The sequence below is a fragment of the Protomyctophum parallelum genome, assembly GCF_964188405.1.
Source record: "Protomyctophum parallelum genome assembly, chromosome: 19".
NCBI classification, from domain to species: Eukaryota; Metazoa; Chordata; class Actinopteri; order Myctophiformes; family Myctophidae; genus Protomyctophum; species Protomyctophum parallelum.
The window spans coordinates 24,007,501-24,034,998 of NC_139717.1; the positions used below are offsets into that span (position 1 = coordinate 24,007,501).

At 40.0% G+C, this 27,498-nt stretch overlaps 1 protein-coding gene and 4 long non-coding RNA genes across 5 annotated transcripts; all 5 read left to right on the forward strand.

Annotated features, from left to right (window-relative positions):
• Window positions 1-1,397: 1,397 nt before the first annotated feature.
• On the forward strand, window positions 1,398-3,284 carry LOC310876711. The gene is made up of 3 exons (XR_014570757.1): window positions 1,398-1,601; window positions 2,206-2,460; window positions 3,033-3,284. It is a non-coding gene; the product is annotated as an uncharacterized lncRNA (long non-coding RNA).
• Window positions 3,285-4,632: 1,348 nt separating this feature from the next.
• LOC310876713 lies at window positions 4,633-6,088 on the forward strand. The gene is made up of 3 exons (XR_014570759.1): window positions 4,633-4,775; window positions 5,163-5,420; window positions 6,035-6,088. It is a non-coding gene; the product is annotated as an uncharacterized lncRNA (long non-coding RNA).
• A 318-nt stretch (window positions 6,089-6,406) lies between these two features.
• Window positions 6,407-17,434, forward strand: LOC310876704. Its single transcript, XR_014570751.1, has 7 exons — window positions 6,407-6,524; window positions 9,000-9,179; window positions 12,627-12,779; window positions 13,851-13,904; window positions 16,880-16,980; window positions 17,144-17,202; window positions 17,305-17,434. It is a non-coding gene; the product is annotated as an uncharacterized lncRNA (long non-coding RNA).
• A 132-nt stretch (window positions 17,435-17,566) lies between these two features.
• Window positions 17,567-18,707, forward strand: LOC310876714. The gene is made up of 3 exons (XR_014570760.1): window positions 17,567-17,741; window positions 18,173-18,385; window positions 18,603-18,707. It is a non-coding gene; the product is annotated as an uncharacterized lncRNA (long non-coding RNA).
• A 409-nt stretch (window positions 18,708-19,116) lies between these two features.
• Window positions 19,117-24,455, forward strand: LOC310876700 (adhesion G-protein coupled receptor F1-like). Its single transcript, XM_083790321.1, has 7 exons — window positions 19,117-19,280; window positions 19,759-19,923; window positions 20,265-21,662; window positions 22,260-22,301; window positions 22,432-22,497; window positions 23,773-23,836; window positions 24,233-24,455. Exons 2-7 carry the CDS (start codon window positions 19,918-19,920, stop codon window positions 24,307-24,309), a joined length of 1,653 nt encoding a protein of 550 aa, XP_083646447.1. The 5' UTR covers window positions 19,117-19,280; window positions 19,759-19,917; the 3' UTR covers window positions 24,310-24,455.
• Window positions 24,456-27,498: the final 3,043 nt, after the last annotated feature.

The following is a 27,498-nucleotide window of genomic DNA, read 5'->3' on the forward strand; positions in this document are numbered from 1 at the left end:
TTTTGGGAAGTTGAAAGTGTGGTTGCATTGACACGAGTCACGAGGAATCCACTGGGAACCGAATTCTGTCTTACCATTATATATTTAATATATAATATTATATATTGCTATATCATGTGAAGCATGACAACAGTGACAACAGTCACAGTGTGTGAAACATGAAAACAAATCTTGGACCGAGAACAATAGTGTGTTGCCTATAGCAACCACACTAATATGACTAAAGACTATGCACTAATATGAACAATCTACAACAGACTAATTTGATAGTCTAATTAAGATGCTCATCATACCTTTTGTACTTTTGTTTGATCAATTGAAGCACAAATGAAAGAGAATAATCGTTCTTTCTCTCCACTTCTTCCCTCCATCTCTCCAGGTCCCTGCGCCCCCAGTAATGTTTCTGTTTCTGCATCATGTGGGGCTAGCACAGTGTCCTGGTCCAATGTTTCAGGAGCAGACGCGTACATAGCAACAGCAACAGGACATGATGGACACAACCACACCTGCAACTCAAGCACTGCAAACACCTGCTCTTTCACTGATCTACACTGTGGTGGAAACTACTCTGTCAGTGTTGTAGCTGTTGACAGAGGTTGTCACAGTGAACCAAGTTCAGCTGTGGAACTGAAAACAGGTGAGATGATCGTCACTAATCCTTTTCTTGACTTGTTGTGTCATCATATGGCACCAAAATGCCAAATAAATGCAGTAGCCTATTTAAAAAAGGAGAGATAACAGGCAAACTATCAATTATAACAACATTCTCTAATTGTGAAGACTTATTGGTACAGTAGGCCTATGCATTATTTTTCTTTAGAAACAAGGCCAACTAATTATAATAAGCAGACATGGCAACACTGCTTGTTGACTAAAGGGAGGAATGAAGGGAAAACAGCGCCCCCTAAAGTCACAGATCACTGCTGATATCTTTGAAGGGGGAATTCTCCAATTTGACATTTCTGGTTCAACAAGTTTCAAATGGTCATATCATCTTCATTTCCCCCCCAATTTCAATGACCAATACATCATATGAAAGGTTACAGTGTGCAGTTTCATAATATGTAAAGAACTGAAAAATGACCATGGCCCCCTTGTATATCAAACTACTGTCCCTGGTCACATATGCTGACTCATGTGCTGGGAATCCCAGCATTCCTTATCACTTCAGTGCAGGTAAAAAGATGGAACAAGACTTAATTACTCTAAAGGCTATGTACTAATTCTAACAACATCCAAAACAGAACATTTTGAATGGTCTAATTGCAATTTGCATGACATACAGTCATACATGAAAGACAATAATCTTTCTTTCTCACATTTTCTTCCCTCCATCTCTCCAGGTCCCTGCCCCCCCGGTAATGTCTCTGTTTCTTCATCATGTGGGGCTAGCACAGTGTCCTGGTCCCCTCTACCAGGAGCAGATATGCACATAGCAACAGCAACAGCACATGATGGACACGAACACACCTGTAACGCAAGCGTTGTAAACTCCTGCTCTTTCACTGATCTACACTGTGGTGAAAACTACTCTGTCAGTCTTGTAGCTGTTGGCAGAGGTTGTCCCAGTGAACCGAGTCCAGCTGTGGAACTGAAAACAGGTGAGATGATGGTCACTAATCCTTTTCTTGACTTGTTGTGTCATCATATTATTATACTATAATTCACCGAATGTCTGTGTGTCTGTCTGTCTGTCTGTCTGTCAGAAACAAACACTTATCTCCTCAATGCCTGCACCAATCGCTCCCACTTTTCACACAGGCATTGACCATATTAATATGGAGGGCGTAACGGATTTAACACATTAATTATTAATAATGAATTTATTAGTGAATTAAAACCCACCCGGCGCAGTACCCCCTGCGGGCAAATATCTCACAACGGGTAAGGGCTAGTAAACTTAAATTGATTAAGTGTCTTAAAATCTAGATTAAGATCAATGCATGAATTGAGTGAAGGGAGGAAGGATTGAACATGTTTGCCACCCCCAAATTTAAAAATATTTAATATATATGAATACAAAGAAAACACTTTGCCCATTAATATAGTCTTTTCCTCCATTTCTTCTATGCGAATCTGAGATTCAAATCATGTTGTGACAAAATTGTCAAATGTTTGTCATTGGTTTCCTTAAGTTCATTGGAACATAGAATTATTGTTTCTGTACCTATAATGTTTAACTCTGTATCCATGCTGTCTTTGCAGTGCCATGTGTTCCTACCAATGTCTCTGTAACGCCTGACTGTATCAGCAATGCTGCTGTTGTATCCTGGTCTGCCAGCAAGGGGGCAGTACAGTACTCTGTTTCTGCCTGGAGTAGTCAAGGCAATACCACCTGCCAGTCCTCTGGTCTCGACTGTACTGTTAACATCACCTGTGGCTCCAACTACACTGTAGATGTGAAGGCTATTAATGGCAACTGTTCCAGTGACCCGAGTCAGCCCCTGATATTTAGCTCAGGTAAGACATGGAGAACTTAATTTAGGCAACACTAAATAGTTACCAAATACTCTGTAATGCTGCTTTGGCCACTTGGGTCTAACCAGGCTCTCCTCGGGAAGATTTGAGTCGAATTAATTAATTAAAATGTAGGTAGGCATGAATGACATAAATTAATCTGATAAAGGAGCGGTTCCCAACCTTTGAGACCCCCGTCTTACATCTGACAAAGCGGAGACCCCCAATACGTGTGCACATGCACACACTCGCACACGTACATTTGTCAGACAAGTTGAACACTTAATCCCAAACCTTTTAAAAACATTTTAACCATGTCATTACTCATTAGTGTGCTTCACAAGGATGTTTCCTGTGAAAGTAGGCTATCACTTTGTGCAACATGTTTTAAAGGTTGGAATAATAAATACGGCTGAAAGTAGATGAGAAGATTCCTTTTTGTTCTTTCATTCAGGTTCATTTGAATCATTGAACATTGAGAATGACATATGTAATGTTTTTATTCCCTTTTATAATGTGACTTTTTATCTAATTATTTCAAAACTTTTCTTTTCTTTCTTTCTTTCTCTTCCCAGTCCCATGTGCCCCAGTGAATGTTAGTGCCAGTCTGGCGTGTCCCAACACTGCCCATGTGACCTGGGTAGAAAGCTCCAGTGCCACATCTTACAATGTGACAGCAGTGGGTCAGGATGGACACATACATGACTGCTCCACCAACAGTACCAGCTGTCAGATACCCAACATGCACTGTGGCCAGAACGTTACCATCACAGTGACACCATATGCTGACTCATGTGCTGGGAATCCCAGCATTCCTTATCACTTCAGTGCAGGTACACAGAGAGCAAGACTTAATATCTAAAAGATATGTACGGAATCTGAATTGTCTCCAAAAGACTACTTTGATCAGACAAAGATTCGTTCATTGTATGTATTATTTAATCAGTTGAAGCAACAAGTTTAAAGTTTGTTTCTCTCCACTTGTTCCCTCCATCTCTCCAGGTCCCTGTTCCCCCAGTAATGTTTCTGTTTCTACAGAATGTGGGGTTAGCACAGTGTCCTGGTCCCCTGTTTCAGGAGTAGACATGCACATAGCAACAGCACACGATGGACACGAACACACTTGCAACTCAAGCACTGCAAACTCCTGCTCTTTCACTGATCTACACTGTGGTGAAAACTACTCTGTCAGTGTTGTAGCTGTTGACAGAGGTTGTCACACAGAACCAAGTGCACCTCTGGAACTGAAAACCGGTGAGAAGATGTTCATCAAAGACTCTTTATGCTACTCTTTGTTTAATCATGCACTCTTCAGGAAGATTTATTTAGAATGAATGGATTTATATGTAGGTTGGCTTGAAGGCTAAAAGACAAATTAATCTCATAAAAGTGATTTTTAATTTTTATCTTTTCGGATTTCATTTCATTTCTTGAAATGGAATTAATTGATTACAATGTAGTTAAGGATGGATGAATTAACCCTATAATGAAAGATTCAAGTAAAATAATGAAATGTAAGTGTGCGATCATTGAACCTTGAGAGTCTCATACGTCATTTAATTCCCTTTATAATGTGAGATTTCATCGCATTTTCAAAACTCTTTTTGTTTTGTTTTGTTTCTCTTCTCTTTCTCTTCCTAGTCCCATGTGCCCCAGTGAATGTTAATGCCAGTCTGGTGTGTCCCAACTCAGCCCATGTGACCTGGGTAGGAAGCTCCAGTGCCACATCTTACAATGTGACGGCACTGGGTCAGGATGGACACATACATGACTGCTCCACCAACAGTACCAGCTGTCAGATACCCAACATGCACTGTGGCCAGAACTATACCATCACAGTGACACCATATACTGAATCATGTGCTGGGAATCCCAGCACTACTCTTCACTTTAGTGCAGGTATTGACAGAGAACGAAACATAACTAATTTGAACAGTCTCCAACAAAATAATTTAGATAGAAAAATCAAGATTTGCTCAACAAATGTTTTATTTGATCAGTTTTGTACAAAACATGGAATAATCTTTCTTTCCATCAACTCTGTCCCTCCATCTCTCCAGGTCCCTGCCCCCCCAGTAATGTTTCTGTTTCTGCATCATGTGGAGACAGCACTGTGTCCTGGACCAATGTTTCAGGAGCAGACATGTACATAGCAACAGCAACAGCACATGATGGACACAAACACACTTGTAACTCAAGCGTTGCAAACTCCTGCTCTTTCACTGATCTACACTGTGGTGAAAACTACTCTGTCAGTGTTGTAGCTGTTGACAGAGGTTGTCACACCGAACCAAGTTCAGCTGTGGAGCTGAAAACAGGTTAGAAGATGTTGATCGAACACTATAACATGACTTATTAGGACATTTTCCCCTCTGAGTCGATTTAATTATATTGAATGGTTAAAACATCTATGATTTAGTCCATGAAATTAGTAAGTGGAGGAAGGAAATATTAAGTTTACCACCCCACAATGTAAAATCATTGTAGAATTGGGAACACAAATAATACAACATGATTCAGCTAAATTTATTTCTCATAACTTCTTGCTCCATGTCCTGTCACTGATTTGGAGATTCTAATCATAATAATTTACATTTTCTACATGAGATCTCAGAGCCTGCCCAGATATGTTTTATTTTCTCCCCCAATGTTCCATCCTCATATTATTTCTGTATAATGTTTAACTCTGTATCCGTCCTTTGCAGTGCCATGTGTTCCTACCAGCGTCTCAGTAGCTCCTGACTGTATCAGCAACACTGCTGTTGTGTCCTGGTCTGCCCGCAAGGGGGCAGTACAGTACTCTGTTTCTGCCTGGAGTAGTCAAGGCAATACCACCTGCATGTCCTCTGATCTCAACTGTACTCTTACAAACATCACGTGTGGCTCCAACTACACTATAGATGTAAAGGCTATTGATGGAAACTGCTCCAGTGACCCGAGTCAGACCCTGACATTCAGCTCAGGTAAGACATGGAGAACATACTGTATGTATGCACACCAAAGACAAAAGACAATGTAATGCTGTTTTTGATCTCTTGGATCTAATCATGTTCACTTCAGAAAGATTTATGTGGAATGAATAGAATCAAATAGTTTGGTATGACTTATTTCATGAGTGAATTTGTTTATGTTACATTGGAAGAATAAGGAAAGAGAAATATGCTGACTCGTGTTCTGGGAATCGCAGCATTCCTCACTACCTCATTGCAGGTACAGAGAGAGAACAGTATTTAAAATCTCTAAACTATTTACAGTACTAATCTGTCTGCAAAAGTTTAAAACAAACTCATTAGTTTATACTTATTCAAAAGGAGCACCCAGTAGAGCAGGGGTTCCCAAACCTTTTTGGCCCAAATACCCCTTGGGAGGGAGACATTTTTCCAGTACCCCAAATCCTCGCGATAAGCAATAAGCTACAACCTTACATTTAGTCGTGGAACCGACTTTGGGATCCGTGGCAGTAGGGTACAAAGCTCTACTAAGAGGCATACTCCTCTCTTAACCTTTCTCATCATCAGGCCAGAGTTTGATAGCGATCACTTGTCAGTACAAATGTATATCAAATATATCGTTACAGAAACTACTGAACCGAACACTACAGTCCTACCAACACCAGCAACTTCAGTAACTGGCAAGTATATACAGTATATGGCATGTGTTAAACTTTGAAACAGACTTAATTACCGGTAGTCTGCTTGATCTGAATATTTTCGCCCATCAGGAATAACTGAATGATGATTTTATCATTCTAGATTCAACAACTACTGCTACAACACAGCAGAACACTACAGCCATCGCATCAACTACTGCTACAACACAGCAGAACACTACAGCCATCGCATCAACTACTGCTACAACACAGCAGAACACTACAGCCATCACATCAACTACTGCTACAACACAGCAGAACACTACAGCCATCGCATCAACTACTGCTACAACACAGCAGAACACTACAGCCATCACATCAACTACTGCTACAACACAGCAGAACACTACAGCCATCGCATCAACTACTGCTACAACACAGCAGAACACTACAGCCATCACATCATCTTTAGTAACCAGTAAGTAATAAGAACATTTGTTGAATGTTTTCTTTTCAACTAGTGAACAAAACACTACAATTATCACAACATCAAGTTTTGTAACCAGTAAGTATTTAAAAGATCTGTAGGGTTGTAAGTTTGTTTAGTATTTAACTTAAAATACGACATGAGACACTTAATATATAAATTAATTATTAGAAATGTTTCTAGACCTTCCTTTTCCGTGGTATACCGGTAATTGCTTTTCTAGAAAACGGCTTGCCCCCAAATTGATTTGCTGTCAGCCACTGATATTCACAAACACTGCAAATAAACAGATGCTTTCTTCACCCTCCCAATGACTGATTGTGGGGGCTAGCAGAGATGGAGTACTTGTAGAGAGGCTGGGGAATTGGGAATTGGCTTTAATAAATTGGTACTTGAAGGGGAGAAAATGTTTTTATTTTGTCTTGAAAGGGGCATGTTTTGCAAAACAGTCTTTTCATTATGTGGGGCGGTATTGGGTAACCATGTTCCCCAACACAGCAACCATCTGGGATCTCTCAGGGAGTTGAGCTAACACCGAACCGCTCCGTGGTTCGAACCAATCAGCGTGAGCTAAGGGCGGGATATGTGCGAAACCCGATGTGAAGCTATATAGACACGTCAATATGATTGGTTGTGTTTGCACGCCCACACGGTGATAGACAGACGGTCCCATCCAATCATCTACCAAGAAAAAAAGGAGCAGCCCGTCATCGAATTTGCTTCCGCGATCCCAGATCCCAATAAGCTGTGAAACAAATTTGTGTAGCAAGCTTCTTGGATCTGGCAGCGTCAGGTTATAGGGTAGGTACCCTCACAAAAAACATGCAGTAATCCTGGTCACTAAACTTCCTCCCCCTGGCCAGCCGGGGCGCCTGATGGAGGGGAAAGGAACTGGTTGGAATAACGTGTTCCTTCCACGCGCTACGTCCAACCAGGGAAACTCCCCCCTGTCAGGTGTAAAGGAGCAACTTGGACACTCAGGCAAGAAGTTCAAGTCAGTTCAAGTCCGTTGCTCTCCCCTTGTCCCCCATATATGGGGACTAGGTTGGTGGAGGGTGTGTAGAGCCCAGGATCACATTAGATGATTGACACAGGGGTGAAAAATGGGTTACAAAATCGTGGGATAAAAAATATATTAAAAAAAAAAAAAACATCGTGATTCACCATTATGTTAATGATTTTTTCAGACCTCCAGTACTAGGAAACACAGAATGGGGGGGATTTAAAAATATATATATATTCCCACACAACAGCTCTAGACATAGTAACATGTTGAAAATGAGTGGAATGCCCCTTTAATACATCTTCTAGATTCAATAACTGCTGCTACAACACAACAATTATCTTGACACCAACAACATTAGTAACCAGTAAGTGAGACATGAAGATAAAATATGTTTTAAAAATAGATCAAACCTTTTAGATTTATTTTAAGCAAGGCATCAGCGGTCTTCTTGCTAATAATTGTCTCCACCAGGCCGAAGGCATGGGGGGAGAGTATGTTTTGCACTCCGTCTGTCCGTCCGTCCGTGTGTGTGTGTGTGTCCGTCCGTCCGTGTGTCCGTGAGCAGCTAATCTCGGCCACCGTTAACCCGGTCGATGCCAGATTTTGCACACACACTCCCTGGATGCCAACGATGAACCTCTGCCCCAAAATTTCCAGAACGGCCTGTTATAGCGCCACCAGGAGGCCACTTTGTGCAAAACAAGTTTTTGCACAGTACACCTACAGATTTTGTCCAAACATCGCGCAAATTGGTACACAGTCTCTCTAGAGCCATTCAACGAAACAGGTCTTTCAGATTTCTCAGACTCCATCCTGATTGGTTAAGATTGGCTTCCAAAGTTTACAGGAGTGCTCAGTTTCAAACAAAATGCTGCAAATCATGAACACATCGCGTGATTTCCGTGAAATTGTGCACGCACATTCCCACTAGGCAGAGGAAGAAATGCCACATGAACAATTTCAACTCAGCCTCAAGGTGGCGCTATAACTGGCCGAAAAGTGTTTTTTACCTCTAATTTACTTTTGTTGCCCTTTTATCCAACCACCAGATGAAGGTAAGCTGCAATGTCCTACATTCCTATCCTGGTGGAGACCTGTGCCCAGAAGGGCACTTTTTCTAGTTACTAATTATAATCCAATCCAATCAGTCCTAGCTGTGCCTTGGGGTGGCTCTTACAGTGTCAGTTTGCTCGCTATTTTCACCTGATACTGTACATAACTAATAGACTTTGCCGTATTAATGTCAACTGAACAGTTACTTTTCAGTACATGGAAAACAAACATAATTCAAAATTCTCCTCTGCCCCAACACAACACCACAAACATTCTCCAAAAACACCAAAAAGTCTGATAAAGCTGAAACACACCAACTGAATATTTTCAGTTTGGGGGGAAAACACGTTTTAAAGCACTTTCATGCATTACGTTCACAGTACAATAACAGCATTATGTATCCTTAGACTCAACAACTACTGCTACAACACAACACAATACTACAGCCAACACCACCACCACCACCATAAAAACAACAACAGCAACAACACCACCACCGTCACCACCAACAACAACAACATCATCAACACCATCATCAACAACACAACCGAACACCACTGTCATTACAACACCAACTTCGGTAACCTGTAAGTAACTAACTAGGAATTTGGTTGAATATTATGTTTGGACCATACCAACAACATGTGTGACCAGCATGTCATTTTAATAATGTAAATAATTATAATTATATAATTATATATATAATATCCTTTCTTAATGCAGAAGTGAAACATAGTGGATCGTGGGGCCCTTGTACCTGGGCTCAGCCCCCAAATATTAGTTGTGACACATACCATTTTAGGTGTACACTGATGCCACTTTTACATGACCAAGCATGAGTACTTTGGAATCTGCCCAACGTGCCTGTAATTATTGGTTATGAGATCTTAAAAGCTGAAGCATCCCACCCTAAGTAAAACTTTGCAATGTGATGTGAGAGTGCAAACTGGTCGACACAAACTCTGGACTCCTGGATTGCTGTCCTCAACTCCATACCTTCCAGCATCAGGGTCCAGAGCTCTCCAGTGTTGCTAGCTGCGCTGTCACACTGCAGTGTGTCTACATAGTAATTAATAATAATAATAATAATAAACTTTATTTGTATAGCACCTTTCATACATAAATGCAGCTCAAAGTGCTTCACAGGGCAGGACACAAAAATATAATATAATAAAACACAAGTAGTTAAAATGATAGAACAATGGCAAAGAACAAAATTGAATATAAGAACATAAAATAAATAAAAACAAATAAAAACACCACATGCAGCAATCAGTCAGGGCAGGGTAGGAACGTGCATAGTAAAACTCAACTAAAAGCAAGAGTGAAGAGGTGAGTCTTGAGTTGAGATTAAAAAATGTCTACAGAGAGTGCGTGTCTGAGCTCGAATGGAAGTTTATTCCAGGCTGTTGGGCCGTAGAAGCAAAAAGCTGCCTCACCATATTCTTTTGTGCACATTCTTTTAGGCACTTCAAGTAGGCCAGCATTGGAGGACCTGAGGGGGCGGTTAGGGACATATCTAGGTAGGCAGTCACGGAGGTGCGAGACCATTTAGAGCTTTATAGACAAGTAAAATAATTTTAAAATCAATCCTAAAAACAACCGGAAGCCAGTGCAGTGATGCCAAAACTGGAGTAATATGTTCTCTCATCTTAGTTCTAGTTAAAACTCTAGCTGCTGCATTTTGGACAAGTTGTAATCTGTCAGTCGTTTTCTTAGGCAGTCCTGAAAAGAGTGCATTGCAGTAGTCAGGCCGAGAAAAAACAAAGGCTTGGATTAGCGTTTTTGCATCGTCCAAGGACAAATAGGCTCTGATTCGTGCAATATTTCTAAGGTGAAAAAAGGCAATCTTGGTAACATGATTAATGTGTGAATTAAAATTAAATTCAGAATCAATAATAACCCCCAGGTTCTTTACTGTACTGTTACTTTCTACAGTCAGGTTGCCAAGTCTGCTTATTATTGATTCTTTCTGCTCGCTAGAACCGATTATGAGAACTTCTGTCTTATCCTCATTTAGCTTGAGAAAGTTCTCACTCATCCAACATTTGATGCTAGACAGACAGGTCAACAGCGGGTCTAAAGCACATGGATCATCTGGGGCCACAGAAAGATATAGTTGGGTCAGCATAGAAATGAAAATTGACTCCGTGATTGGTAATGAGTTCGCCCAATGGCAGAATGTACAAGGAGAACAGCAGAGGACCAAGAATCAAGCCCTGTGGAACACCAGAACTGATGTCGTGTTTGTCTGAGTCAAACTCGGCTAGATTGACAAAGTAACTTCTGTTTGATAGGTAGGAGGAGAACCAGGACAGGGCCGTACCAGACAGGCCTATCCAGTGCTCCAGACGCTGTATTAAAATTGAATGATCAATCGTGTCAAATGCAGCCGTTAAATCTAGAAGTAAGAGAACGGATACATGTTTCTTGTCAGCAGACACCCTAAGATCATTCATTACTTTTACAAGTGCTGTTTCTGTGCTGTGATTTTTCCTAAAGCCAGATTGGAATTTGTTGTGCACATTATTGTTCTGTAGAAATACATCCAATTGATGAGAGATGCATTTTTTTTAAACCTTGCCCAGAAAGGGTAGATTTGAAATGGGTCGATAGTTACCCAAAACAGAGGGATCAAGATTGTGTTTCTTGAGTAGGGGCCTAACTACGGCAGTCTTCAGTGAGTCTGGGAAGACGCCTGATTGTAGAGAGCTGTTTACAATTTTTAGGATATCTCCAATCACACTGTCTAAGACCTCTTTGAGAAAGGTGGTGGGAATTGTATCCAATGAACAGGAGGAAGATGTCATCTGTGATATGGTTTTGCGGAGTTCGTCTTCATCAATTGCGCAAAACGATAATAGGCTCCCCCTGGAGAGATCTACCCTGGGACCATTAGCTGCTGTTTGAAGGTTTGCGCTAGCAGCAGCACCATTCATAATATCAGCTCTAATGTTAAAGATTTTGTTATCAAAAAAGCATGCAAACTCATTACACTTAGCTTTAGAGGCCGGGAATGACTGCTTGTAGGACTGGGGGGGGGGTTAAAAGTCGATCAATGGTAGAGAATAGGACTGGCATTTTTCTTCTTCTCGTTAATGCCAGAGAAATATTCCTGCCTTGCTAGACGCAAGGCTTTGTTATAGGCGACTGTTGACTTTTTAAGAATCTCTAGGTGGGTGGTGAGTTAATTTTTTCTCCAAGCTCGCTCAGCTCTACGACATTCTTGCTTCAGTGAGCGTGTATGCTCATTTAACCAGGGCGTCACTCTGGTGTTATGTTTCTTTTTTGTTTTCAAAGGAGCCACTATATCAAGAGCTGACTCTAGTTTAAGATTAAAAATTTGAACCATATCATTCTGGGGGAGTATCGGGCAGGGGGGGGGCCAGATGACGAGAGAACTCGTCGGCTGCAGAAGAGCTTAAAAAACGCTTTGTTATGGTATATTCAGTGATGTTTTTCTCTAGATCAGAGACAGTCATATTAAAACACAGCAAATAGTGGTCTGATAGCTCAGGCCTTTCAATAGTCCTTTCCACAGTGATGTTCATCCCTCTAGAAATCACCAGGTCCAGAGTGTGCCCATGTTTATGTGTAGGCCCAACAACATGTTGGATAAACTCAAAGGAGTGCAATAACTCTAAGAAACCCATAGCCACAGCATCTGTAGCATCATCCAGGTGCAGATTAAGATCACCTGAGATAAGAGTTCTGTCATAGTTAGTGGAGCAGATAGATAAAAGTTCTGATATTTCTGTTAGAAATATTGCTTTACTGGATTTTGGCGGGCGATAGTGTGCCTCCTTCCCTCTCCTAACTGTGCCTTGAGTTGGCTCCCACAGTGTTAGTTTGCTCAACATCATCACCTGATACATAACTAATAATTTTTCTACCACAATACAACAGCACAACAATTCTCCAAAACACCAACATTTTAATCTGAAACACACCAACTGAATTTTTTCAAATAGAAACATGTTTTGCACTTTTATACATTACGTTCACAGTACAATAACAGCATTATGTATCCTCAGACCCAACTACTACTGCTACAACACAACAAAATACTACAGCCAACACCACCACCATGAGAACAACACAGAAGACAACAACGACGGCAGCAACTACAATGACACCAACGACACAGAAGACAACAGCAGCAACAACAACTACCTCAGCAAAAACGGGTAAGTTAATACTAACTCATATTGAAGTAATGGATACATTTTAAAGAAACAACTTAATTGGATGGATGCTAGAATCATTTCCAAACTCTGTGTGTGTGTGTGTGTGTGTGTGTGTGTGTGTGTGTGTGTGTGTGTGTGTGTGTGTGTGTGTGTGTGTGTGTGTGTGTGTGTGTGTGTGTGTGTGTGTGTGTGTGTGTGTGTGTGTGTGTGTGTGTGTGCGTGCGTGCGTGCGTGCGTGCGTGCGTGCGTGCGTGCGTGCGTGCGTGCGCACGTGTGCGCTCCTGACTGTGTGTTTGGATATGGAGGCCGGGTACGTGAGAGGTGTTCTCCAGTTTGTTCCTCTAGTGACCATTTTTAACTGAGTAAATGTTATTTCCTGTAGTTTGATTAATTCCCCATGTGGGCTTGCAACTCTGTTTGACTCTACTTCAGACAGTATGATATAGTGGATACAGAGCACTCTATTCAGAGTTTAGCCATTTTAAATGCTAACGATGGTGGCACCAACAAACGTTTTTAGAATGTGTGCGTGTGTCTACTGCTTTTTGGCTCAGGTAAGACTAGCTGTCAACAAACCCATCGACACAACTTTTTCTACATATCTACAAATCTACCAAAAATCTACCAATCATATACTTGTATATTGAATGTCATAATCTCACTGTTTCATGAGGCGATGGACGGCGCATTCAGCCCATCGGTAAGTGTGACAAGTGTCCTTTGGAACAAATTGTATACAACACGTGTATACAATTTGAGTGTTCCGAAATAGGAGACGTAAAACAAGTAGCCGAAAAAGACACATTTATCAATATTGTTCTTTTGAGAACGTATTATTTTGTGAGTCTGATTAATTTCTTTAGTGACAGAACACAGGTTCAACAGTTAGAATTATGCCAAAGTTTTGCCATGAGTGTTTTCTGCTCCTCTTTTTAGATTTGTCACACGTCGTTCATATCAAGCTGAGTATGTACATCATGTCTTGCCCTCTTCTTTATACTCACAGATATAGACCTTATTCTTATTACATACGTACCAGTCCTCACGTACCAGTCCTACATATCATTACAGATTCAACTACTGCTGCACCTACAGTTCTGACAACAACACAACCACCAACGATCGGTAAGTGTTTAAAAAACATTGTACATGTTACTTTCTACAGAGCTTCATGTACTTTGGTCGCATGACGTTCAGTAGTCTCACATAGCCAGAGTAGCTGCCAGACCATCGGTATATTTGCCTATCTCTGCCTATCAATCGTCTGCTCTGGATGACAAAATTACTGGTGACAAAATTACGCCCACTGTACGCCTTTACCACACCAACTGAATGCGTCCGCCCTTATTAGGAGGGCCGGCCTTCCCCTACGGCATTTTTTTTTATTATTTCAGAATAGCACCCTCCTCTACCCTAAACAGAATTATAATGGGACCAGATCACCGAAAGTCTGGGTACGTGAGACTAGACAGCCGGTAATATGCAAAGATAATTCTGTATTACAGTGTATTTGAATAAATGGATAAGGGTAATAGCCTTAGATACACAGTAAAACATGTTAATTTAACTGTAACCCATAAGGTTACACTCTTAGAGTTTCAAATGGATAAATTATTGCAGAGGAATTTAACTGTGTCGTATAATAAATAGTTAATAATTGAATAACAGATTACAGTAATAGTAGTGCAAATATAAGGACATCCAATATGAACTTCAGACTGCTGCTGACTGACAGCCTGTCACTCACACCATGTATTGTACATGTCACTCATGAGTCAATGTCACTGATATCAAGTATTCTCATGCTTTGGATGTGCAATTTATGCCTGTTTTTTTGTGACTGATTTCATACACTACTGCATAATAACTCGTAAATTACACTAACTCAACAAGAAAATGACAAAGACAGACAGACAATGTGATGACTCATGGGAACACGTGTGGTTGTGGTTGGGAGGGGTTATTAAAAAAATCACACTTGGGTGAAGTGAGGGGAGCTCACTTGGCTGCCTAATAGTTTTGATTTTTTCATTATAGTTTAGTTTTAGTTAGTTAAGACATTCTTTTTAGTTAGTTTTAGTTTAGTTTAGTTTTTACAGCGGGTTTGCTAGTTTTTATTTAGTTTTTATTTTGGTGAAAATGCTTAGTTTTAGTTTAGTTTTAGTTTAGTTATAGTTTAGTTTTAGGTTTTTTTCGTACTTCGGTTTATTTGTGGGTTAGGGTTAGCGTGGCTATACATGCTGCCGTACGGTGCTGAAAACTGCTGTAAAACTTGTTGGAGAAATGAGGAAATGAATCCAATGAATTTAAAAGGATTATATTATAAATATCCGAAAGGCATATAAATATTGATAAAAACTAAAACTAAGGGTATTTTGTCTATAATTTCAGTTAGTTTTAGTTAGTTTTGAGGACACACAATACAGTTTCATTTTAGTTATCGTTTTTTAATTTATCTTTAGTTTTTATTAGTTTCAGTTAACTAAAATGTTTTTTTAATTCTAGTTTTAGTTTTTTAGTTAGTTTTAGTTAACTATTATAACCTTGTGCCACAGCCACATGACCTCACACGAGGCATACATAAAGCAACATATATAGTGGCAGATTCACTGCCACTATATACGTTAGCAGACATGAATGCAGTGTGTTAATGTATAAAACGTATCCAGTCACAACAAGATGTATTTATATTGGCCACATAACGTCTCACATTGTCAATGTTTAACTGCCATAAACAAACAGTAAAAGTCCATAGACTTGGCTGCCATTAGATTTTTGTCAAAAGTTTGATTTGATAATCTATATTTTGAACTTTCAGGTAAAAAAAACAAAATAAAAAAACAATGTACAGTATTAAAAAATAATAGAAAATATAAAAAATGAAATAAACAAATTAAATAATTAAATAAACAAAGAAAAAAACACAACAATGTGATCATTGATCTTCCACCATAAGTTCAAAAAGTAGTAGGAAGAAGTAAAGACTTATTTACTCCTACCCCCTTCTTATCTAATATTCATAATCCCTATAAGCAATTACAATTTTAACTGTATAAATCATATAATCCATGTGTATCTGTATCCGTATACTCCTATACTAACTATATATATATACTGTATATATAAGAAGTAAGTAATTCATAGCCAGAAACAATCAATGTGCCCCATCCTCCTCTCTGTAACATCCTCTTAAAAAGGGCTCTAAACAAACATTAAAAATCCATAGACTTGGCTGCTATATGTCGTAATAATACAAAAAAATAAAACAGGCATTGGAGGGGCCAGCGCCCCTCAAACAGTGGGATGGGGTGTCTCTTCTTATGGTTCCTCTGCCTATGCATTAATATAATTACAGATTCAACTACTGCACCTACAGTTCCGCCAGCACCACAACCAACAACAACGTTCGGTAAGTGTTTAAAAAACATTGTACTTTAAAAAACCCTTATACTTACGTTGTATACTTATGCTGTTTGACAGTGTCTACATACAAGCTCAACGCATCACATCATGATGTATTTTGTAGGTCTGCTTTTTATACATGTTTTGCCATTCTTTTTACATTTTTGAAACTCTTCGTCTATTATGACATGACCAAGATAGGAACATCACGTTGTAAGTGGTTACGTTTGTCTGTGGGGTTTATATTATCAATAATTAAACAATGAAAAGTATTAACAAGAGCTTAACTACATTGTATCCATTGGAATGCAGCTTTTTTACATTTCATGAAAGTTTGAACATCATTGTCCACCTTGGGAATGTATATCGTTGCTGTCGGGCAGAAACCTTATCTTCATATTTTAACCTTTTTTGTTTTATTTTTCTCGTTAATCTCGCAAATTAACGCTACTTGATTATACTACACTACTGCAGTGTCCCACAAAAGTATCGTGAAACGACACCTTTTGACCATGTCGATCTGCTACTTTTGCTAAAAAATATATATATATATATTTGAATCCTGAAAAGTAACAGTTTATTAACTCCATTGTTGTGGAATTATGAGATATCAACGACAGAGATGATATGGTTATTGCATACAAGACAATGCATGCAACTGCAGTATACTGTCTTTGTCTTTTTTTATCCTTGCCCAGAATTGAACATGTCAGTTAGGCTTAAAAGGACTTTCACAGAGGATTTAAATGATGAAGAAAGTACAGAATTCCGACGTTTTAAAGAACGTATGGAGGTCCTGGTAAGTAAGTGTGTGTGTGTGTGTGTGTGTGTGTGTGTGTGTGTGTGTGTGTGTGTGTGTGTGTGTGTGTGTGTGTGTGTGTGTGTGTGTGTGTGTGTGTGTGTGTGTGTGAATCCATCATATTGCTGTGTTCCTGTCATTAAAAGTATCATTTCATTTGCAGTTGAATGAGACTTATGGAAGAATCACAGGGTTCATTTCTATTGATGTAACAAACTTTAGGTACAGTATTTTACAGCAACAAATACAGCAATTTAGATGTACTGTAGGGCTGTGCGACACATTTATGTTCTCAACTTTTTCCTGGTTTGTTCTTACTAACAGACAAGGAAGCACTATTGTAAACTACGTTTTGCAAACATCATCTGTTAATACAACGGAATTACTCAAAGCAAATAAAGATCTCCCAAATGTCTTAAAGAAGGGAAATCTGACTGCAGAAGGCCCAGTTTCGACAACTTCCACGAGTACGTTTTTAAAATAAGCTACAGAAAAATGATGTCATCAATTGGGAATCAGATAGTAAAAGTATCAACTTATCCTGTTCACTTTTTCCCAAGGTAAAAAAGAAATCACTTTTCCTGAAACGTACACTGGTCAAACCATAAGCATGACTTGCACTCCTGAGTTTCTGGCCGAAGTTATTAGTTCGAAGTGGGAAATCAATGGGAAGGATGCCACAAACTTTAAAAGGTTTGAAGTCTCTAATAGTGGCCAGACCTCCACTCTTACAATTAAGAACGTTATTGCTCGTGATTCGGGTAAGTACCAATTGCTACCATAACTTTTAATGACCAATCACAAGTCAATATCTGTGCAATGCAGCCACAGTTCATGATAAGTTTGAATAATACAAAATGAGTTGTGTTCTGACTACTTCACTATATGACTACTACTACACACACACACACACACACACACACACACACACACACACACACACACACACACACACACACACACACACACACACACACACACACACACACACACACACACACACACACACACACACACACTTTCTCTGCCAATTGTGCCATAGTAATAATAAAATAAAATGTTGCAAATGTGCCACTTTTACCATTTAATTTTGAACCTGTACAATATTCTAGATCACCACTCACATGTAAAAGTTGTACTATTTCACATTGTACTGATTCATCAACTAATTCAAGCTTCATTTTAATCTCAGGGGATTATAAATGTATCCTGGAACTTCGAGCAATGACATTCGTGCAGAACGGACACATGGAATCTGATGTCATCAAAGAAGCTCCCAACATACGAGTCAATAGCACTTACAACATCCCCTGTAAGGGAGGTGATACTCAAGACCTTAGTTGTTGCGTGCAAAGTCCCTATAAAGTCCAGTGGAGGAATGAGGAGGAAGTGGACTTACCTTCAGGTAAGAATGAATTGGCGAGGCACATCGGTGTCTTCCAGCCGGAACCAGTCTTTCTCTCTTGCTCGACTTCTTGTCTCTACTCTGTCTTATCTAATAAAGCATAATTTAGTCTTACAAAAGGAAAAGATAATGGCTCATCACAGTGCACTTCTAGGACTACTATAAAAGCTATACACACAGCTGCCTGTAATTCACCAATATGATTAAATGTTCACAGATAACCAAGGTCAAGAAGATAATTTCTGCATCATCTACAAGTACATAATTGGAAACTGCGCAGGTGATGTCGAAAAACACTTCACGTGTTATGCGACTGGGACCATTTATAAAAAGACAACAACTCTGAACATCTTCCGTGTCACTTTGATCAGTAAGCTCCACCCTCAGATCTTCTGCCACTTTGAGCAGTTTAAAAAACGCTTATACCTGATTTTCTGATGTTTTTGAGCAATTTGCATGAAATTTTAATTGTTTCTGTGTAGCTCAGTCAGTAGAGCTCTTGCCTTCGGACCACAAGGTTGTGTCTTCAAATCCGGGTACTGTCAACTCAGCTCGTCAGTCGTATTTGTGCATATTGTTCTTATTGCGTATTGTCTTCTTTCTTGGTCCCGCCTTATCGCTGCTTGCAGCTTTATTATTATTGTTATTGTTATTATTATTATTGTTGTGCAGTCATAAAATTTGGAAATAACTAGATTCTTTGCACTTGGCACAAGGTAATGTGCCATGTAATGATGAGGAGTATGGTAGTGGACGAGAAGGAGACATATCAGAACGAGCATGTGATCCTGGCCAGGTTGGAAAAATACGCGTCCAATGTCTCAGTGGACAATGGAAACTTCTGGAGGATAGTTGTATTGTAAAAGAAATAGCAGAACTTCGGACTGAATCGCAGGTAAAATAAGCCTTTTTTAAATCTTTATAGGGAATACCACCACATGATGGGGAATCACTTTCACCAGTGGTTCTCAAAATGGGCTCTGAGGACCCCCAGGCGTCCTCGAGGGTGTTCCAGGGGGTCCCCACCAGTGAAATTATTTTAGTCACTATAACCCTATACACAGCGGATATTTGAAAATAGCTGATCTACAAGCTCACAACACGTTGAAATGTTACTTGTGAAGTTATAAGTCAGCTACTTAAAAGAAAATATATATATATATTTTTGGAATATTTGTTGAAATGGTTTAACAACAATTATCTTGTATGAGAGTCTTTGGTAGAAGATATTTCCAGATGGGGCCCGGTCCACTGATTATTAATTTGGGGGTTTGTGACATTTGAGAACCACTGGTAACAGTACAGAACCACTGGTAACAGAATGTTCTTGGTTGGTACCATGCAAATGCAATTGACATGTTTGATTCTTTTAGGATTTGGTTGCGAAGACAGTTCCAGAATTTGTGGGGAATCTAACTAAGGTGGCAGAAGCACATCAAACAGAAATTACTGGTTCGAGTGCAACCATATCTGCTATTATTGACATCCTGGTCAACATTGCAGATGTCGCCGTTGATGTCGATGAGATTGTCATGACGGTAAGCGGTGGAAATAAATCCCCATATAGGTTGCTATATGCCTCGCAGCCCTCGCCTCAAAAATATACCTATTAAGGCCTATTAAAGAAAATATATAGAATGTCATTATGGAGTAGGTGAATGATTCTTACTTTCATGGTAACCTAATAATCTCAGCTTAATGATGTCTAGATGTCTAGATGTTAGACATGTCGTTCATCACTAAAACACCCAATTGAGAACCACAGGCGAGCTTTATTATGTCAAATTGTACTTTGCTTACAGTATTATGCAATATTTTGTAGCTTAAAACAAGATAAACATGTTATCACTCTAACAGAGAAATGCTGTTTTGTCTGCAGAATATCCTGGAAATAGTGGATGTCATCATTGATGAAGCAGCAACAGAATCCTGGTCCATTTTAAACACCAACAAAACCCTCAATGTCAGCTCAAAGTTTCTAATTTCATTGGAAAGTATCATCGACTCCTTGGAAGGAGAGTTTAATATATCAACCGAACTCATTCTGCTGGACAGAACAAGATTCAACAACTCGTACCAGGCGGACATTAACTCTAGTGTCACCCTCAATATTCTAAACACCAGTGCTACCAACCTCTTCATTACCACCATTGTCTTCCCCCTCAACAGCATTCTACCTCCCAGGAATGCCAGCTTCAACGCCAGCAGCTTCAATACCACTAGCAACGAAACCAGCTATGAGAACACCATCAATGGCAAAGTTCTGATGGTCAAGCTGAACACCACGGTTGAAAATGTGATAATAACTTTTGACAAACAAAACACGTCGTTGACATTGAGCCCACAGTGCGTCTTCTGGAACTTCGCACTCTTTGATAACCTCGGCGGATGGGACCACGAGGGGTGTGCTTTTGTGTCAGACATAAATGATACCGTCACCTGTAACTGCACCCACCTAACCTCCTTCACAATTCTTATGTCGATTGACATTCCCCCAGAAATTAAAGTTTTACTGGATATAATCTCGTACATTGGCATAGGGATATCAATGGGATGCTTGGTCATTTGTCTCATCGTTGAGGGAGTCGTTTGGAAGGCCATGACCAGAAACAGCACCTCATACATGCGTCATGTTTGTATTGTGAACATTGCGGTGTCTCTGCTCATTGCAGACATCTGGTTCATCATTGGATCAGCAATTGCCGACAACCCCCTTGAAAATCCAGGGGAAGATTACAGAGTTCCAGTCGCTCCATGCCGCGCAGCAACATTTTTCATACACTTTTTCTACCTTGCCCTGTTCTTTTGGATGCTTGTGTCTGGCCTTCTCCTGTTTTACCGAACCATCATGGTTTTCTCCCAGATGTCTAAATCAACCATGCTGGCCATCGGTTTCTGTTTGGGCTACGGAGGACCTTTAATTATAGCAGTCGTCACCATTGCCTCTACAGCGGGCAACATTGGCTACATCAGAGAATACAACGCTTGTTGGCTAAACTGGCACAAGACGAAAGCCCTACTTGCGTTCGTGATTCCTGCCTTGACCATTGTTTTTATAAACTTCATAATTCTAATCGTGGTCTTGTACAAAATGCTGAGGAGAGGTGTGGAGCATTCTGACCAGTCAGATGAAACGAATGCGATAGTTGTCGTCGCAAGATGCTTGGCCATTTTGACTCCTTTCTTTGGATTGACTTGGGGTCTGGGAGTGGGAACTATGACAGCTCCAACAAATATTGGAATCCATATTGCCTTCGCATTCTTCAACTCATTACAGGTAATGCAAAAGCATATAGGCTAATTTTCCTACTTATATTGATCCCAAATGACTTGCCATGGGGTCTATTTTGAGGGGTTTCAGAAATGCCCCTGTTGTCCAGTTTCCCTCCTCTCTATCACAGTCTCGTAAATCATGTTTTGAGGTGAGCGTTCGGCACAACTGCCAATCAAAGTGACTTTACTGGCCAATCACTGTGCGTCTTTTCTGGGACTTGGCAAAACACATAACAGCATAACATCTGTTTAGCAGACTGTGGCGGCTCATGTGGGACAACCAATGCATGGATGTTTGTAATGGCAGCTAATAACACATTCATGAAACAAGCAAAAACTAAAAAACACATTTGACCGCAATAAATTGCATAAAAGCAATATTACTTATTGCCTCCGCTCTATGTTATGAGGGCTCCTGGGGAAACTTCAATTCCGCAAAGAGCAAGAGCTGTGACATTTTTAACCAAGTAATTATTGGGCAAAAAAGGTCACAAACAAACAGCTTGTTTTTTATTGGGCATGAATTTATAGGCCTACTCTACATTACTATACTGATATATGTATACAACCATCAATAAAACACTTTATTTATTTCATTTAGGGTTTCTTCATTTTAGTGTTTGGGACACTGTTGGATTCAAAGGTATGTTGTAGTATACAAATATAGAACATACATAAAGGAGATGCATACTAAACTATATTAAAATAAAACATTTGCTTTGTTTTAAAAAGTATGTATTGTGTTGTATAACATTCAAACACTCTGCCTACAGATCCGAGCTGCCTTATTAAGACGTCTACCTGCAGGAAGTACAGGCACCGGCTCTAATCGAACAAGAGTAAGTGCATTTGAAAATAAATAGTTCCACTAGCATCAGTTTGCTATTTGGCTTTTCTTTTGCAGTTTTCCCCCCATTTTCTCACAATTTATTCGCTGGTGTGAAATTGGCCTACTGTGCACTGTCAACCAATAACAACCAGTAAGACGCCCCGAGGGCGAGAAGCGACCACTTTGGCATGGGGGGTCAGATCAACATATGGAATGAATTCTGTACTGGCCATATATGGAGCGTGTTTTGAGTGTACAGGGTTTGATGAGGACATGAAGATCAACATTATGGAATGTCAGAACAGGCCAGCTCCATATAGGGAGATCTAAGGGTGGCAGCGGGGCAGTGTCTTGAGTGTACAGGGTTTGATGAGGGCCCAGGTAGGGCCTGCAGGCCTAAATCTTCGGGTTTTCGATGAGGATTTGATGAGGTCAGTGTCGTGATCTTCATATATGGAGATGGCCATATATGGAGACGGCCATATATGGGGCGTCAACCATATATGGAGATGGCCGTATATGGAGCATCTACCATACAGTATATGGTGGTGTGACGTGTCACGAGGCGTGATGTTACGAGGAGTCATGAGCTGACAACCATATGAGTGTGACCTGACTGACGGACAGGTTTTCATAGTAATGTGCGATCTACAGTCGCAATTAACACTTATTTGACTGTGTTGACCTCAAGCATTTTACCTTTGTCACTTAATCCCATTTAGACAAAAATATATAAACATAAAAGCGATGCCATGTGGAATGCAGGTAGCCACGAGTCTCCTACTCTCCTCCATTGAACAGTGCTTTCTTCTGTCACAAGTAAAATGCCAAGCTATTGCACCTCACACCAGATGGACTAAATTATAATTTGGTCACTTCCACAAGGACATACAAATTAATAATAATTAAATATTTTTTAGTGTTTCATTCTCCACTAGTAACCCTCCCCGCCAAACAGGCACCCAGAACAACCAGTATGAGGCGCTAGTGTACTGACAACTGTCAAGGACACAAGTGAAGCGCCTCTTTAATGATGGTGTTGTGCCTTGCATTGTGAGAACACATTATTATTATATTTCTTTTAATTTTTATCCCACAATTTTGTAACCCAGTTTTCTTTTCACCCAGTGCCAATTATCTAATGTAATCCTGGGCGCTACACTTCCTCTGCCAACCTGGGGGGGCAGCGGACTGACCTCATGCCTCCTTCTATGCATGAGGAGTCCAAGCTGCTTCTTTTCACCTGACACATTCTTATAATTACTGGTCCATGTTTTCCATACAGAGTACAAGTGGTGGTATCGCTTCCTCTGGATTAAACTTCTTCAGGAGAATACGTGGAAGGCGAAGTAAGTTGCATCATGTTTAATAATAATAGATTCACTGATCTAACCGGCAGCGGTGGCTCAGGGGTAGAGTGGCCGAATGGCAACCGCGAGGTTGCCAGTTCGAACCTGGGCTCCCGTCGAAGTGTCCTTGAGCAAGACACTGAACCCCTACTTGCTCCTGATGTGCTGGTTGGTGCCTTGCATGGTTTCCGTTGCCATCGGCGTATGAATGCGTGTGTGAATGGGTGAATGTAATACAATCTATGCAAATATCTACGCAATATATATGCACCATTTACGGGCCGTAGCCAAACACATTAATTTGGGGGTCCTTCATGACACAAAGAAGTTTGAGAACCACTTATATATTTTGCAGATTGAATGAGCCATTTCACTAAAACATTTCTTGTTCTCCAGATATCTACCATGTGTCAGGAGCCGACAACACAAGCAGTTCTGTTCCGACAGAATCATTCATTAGTACCAACAATTAATTGGTAGCAATTAATGTCGATACTATTCATTAAAAGTGTACCGTATTTATTTATTTTTTGTGTTTTGTTTAACGGTTAAAGCTCTATTATATAGCCTATTTATTCCAATAGTAATCAATGGTGTATTGTTTGTTCAGGAACAGGTGTTTTCCCGTTTCTCCAGTGCAGAATGCTGCAGCCCACCTTTTAATTGGCTCCAGGAAATTCGACCATATCACACCCATTTTAGCTTCCCTGCACTGGCTCCCATCTTTAGAATTGATTTCAAATGTCTTGAGCCATTGTCCTCTTCTGTCTTACGCCTAATGGCGTCCCTATTTTGGGAAAGAAAACAGCAACACTTGCACATTGGCTATATACTGTTGATTGTACAATGAAATGCTTACTGCTGTGTCAGGCCCAGTGGTGGCACATCTTGCACATTGCATGGCTATTTTTGCTATTTGTTGTACAATGAAATATAGGGCTTACGTGTTTAAGACTGCTTTGCCAGGCCCAGTGTTGGCACAGATGTGAATTTGTGAAAGGCATTGCAGTTGCTTACCGTGTCCTTGGTTTGCACCCCAGTCGTGCAACAGATGTGGTCCAAGTGCGCTTAGTACTAGCCTACGGCCAGAGCCCCGAATCCCTAGGCCACTAGGCCTAGGGCCTAGGCCTAGTGGCCTATGGGATTCGGGGCTCTGGCCGTAATCACCGATCTGGCTTGATAAATATCACTATGACAAAGTGTCAAAATGTTTAGTGCCGCTGTCAAAACATGACACAGTGAGAGTTGAAGATTCTAACTATTGGAACAAGAAAGCCACAGTTTTGAAGGAAGTGGGTCCTAGACAGGGCTTGACACGTAGCTCATGGATGCATGGATGATAGACAGACTATCCGTTTTTATCCTGCTGTTCTATCATGGGATATTCGATGCAGGGCAAGATGCTCGATTGTGAATTAAATTGTAACATTCTCCTTGGCTTTGACTACTTCAGACAGAACATCTGACACACAGCTACAGTAGACTATTAATTTACTATGCTGTTAACTTAATCGGCTGCCTACCGTTGCTCGTTAAGCAGGTCACACAATGGATATATATGGACCACTGATATTTATCCAGCCAGGTCGGTGATTACTTATCATTCATGCTGTGCAACACATGCTTTTGTAAGCGACGCTAAGGATTGTTTTGATCGATAATAATCCGTCATGTGCGTGCGCGCGTGCACTCTTTATTTGTGCGTGCAGCCGTGCACAGTGTTTCTCCCACGTTTGGTTAAAAGTTGGCGTTCAAACTTTACAAATAAGTTTAGTATTCAACGTGTCGGGGACGCTATCATGAACTCGTATGACTGACTCACATCTTAATGACACCCTCAGACTGGCAATCACTAAATATGAACCAGATTTCAAAACGCTTGCAGATAAAGTGCAGTCACAGCAGTCTCATTAAAGGTGGGCTGACCCTGAGAGTATGTCACCATATCTGTGCAAATATATATGGTCATGTTATGCCTATGTCATTTGAACATCTGCCAATGTGAATATTCATTGAAATGAGAAACAAAATATTGTGCTGTAAAAGCAATTCATGTCCTTTGCATTTTGTTTTATTTAAAAAAAAGACTCAAAGAAGTTTATTTGCATTTTGTCCAAATATTTTTTATTTCTAATACATTTGTCTATTATTATTTGACATTGATAATATAACTTACTATAAGTTTTTATTCTAATTTAAGCTTTAGTCTTTGTGTGGATGTGTGCACATGCATTGAGCCTGTCAGAAATAGCAAAAAAACAAGTGTTAGGTTTAAGAGCTCCATAAAGCTATATCTTGGAGATGTGGACATGCATGCTTCCTATTGCCATAGGAGAGTATGCCACCAGATTGTTGTTGTATGGGTGAACTTTGCCGAATAATGTATTTTATTTGTATTTATTTTAAATAATAATCTATTTTTTAAGTCAACAAAATGCATACATTGTACAATGTAATTAAACTGCTTCAAGGTCTCTGTTGTCCAATTACTGTCTGTAGGGACATAGTGTCCAGACATATAGCCTATCCTAACAATCCACTCTCTTATGACAATGACATGCAGGACTCAGGACTCATGTAGCCTAGTACAGTATAAAACAATACAATTGGTATTAAAAGTGGTAAAGTGTAGTGACTTTTTGAGTGTGTGGTGTGCTGTGCTTCTGCAGTGACTTTTTTCCATTATAAATAAATAATTCCAAAATAAAAGTCCATGAATAAAGATAATAGACTATTTGTAACCGTAAATGTGAATAACAATAGATAATTGTATAGCCTACATCCTCCTAACTTTGTTCTTCAAAAAAGTCACTTTTGCACGTATGATGTGCTAATTTTATTTATTTTATGATAACAAAAAGGTTTATGAGAAATGTGATTATCTGCCCGTTAGCTCTGATCCATACTGTATAGCTCTAATGATGCCGTTAAATGCAACCGCATTAGTATGGACCCGAGCCATGTAAGGCTCTAGGTGTGGCTATAGAAAATGTGATGAGGTCAGCACATTTGGGCACACTTGCCCAAAGTAGCTATGGCCGAATTTAGCCCAAGGAGTATTTTCGTGCAAAACTCATGCTGGATTCAGCATCATGAAAACCCCTATAGTTTGACATGTCATTTAAAGTATAATGAAATTTGGATTTTGTCTGTGTGTGTGTGTGTGTGTGGGCAGATAGGGTTGGCTCATTTGGCTGTCAATCAAACAGCCGGGCACGCTAGTTTAGTGAACGCCCACCAAATACCAATACCAAAACAAAACAACATACTGAACAAACACAGCACAAGTTAGCGTTAGCGAAGTTAGCGAAAATTGTGGAGAAAAACATGAAGGAGAAACTAAGACCACGGCAAAGAAAAGGGAATGCAGTTAACAAGAAGTAGCCTACTGGGAAAGTATGTAGGCTATCTGAATAAAGCCAGTAGGCTACTGTGCAAGACTCAACACACAATGTGCTGCTGCTCAAAAGGAGGCTGGCTTCACTGTGTTGATCATCGTATGGAACCAAAACAAGATTCCTACACAGATAAGGTAACAGCAGCTTAAATAACTAGTGTTTATACCACACAGTGCAACACATTGGTTCCTTATTGGTTGTAATTAATTTCTTCACAATTAAATCAAAGTCTCTTGGTTGGTTGGTGGATTGTCCAGTTGTATC

Coding starts and splice junctions, on each gene's coding strand:
- LOC310876700 (XM_083790321.1), top strand. Junction 22,302..22,431: donor GGACACTGTTGGATTCAAAG/GTATGTTGTAGT, acceptor CTCTGCCTACAG/ATCCGAGCTGCCTTATTAAG. Junction 23,837..24,232: donor GAGAATACGTGGAAGGCGAA/GTAAGTTGCATC, acceptor CTTGTTCTCCAG/ATATCTACCATGTGTCAGGA.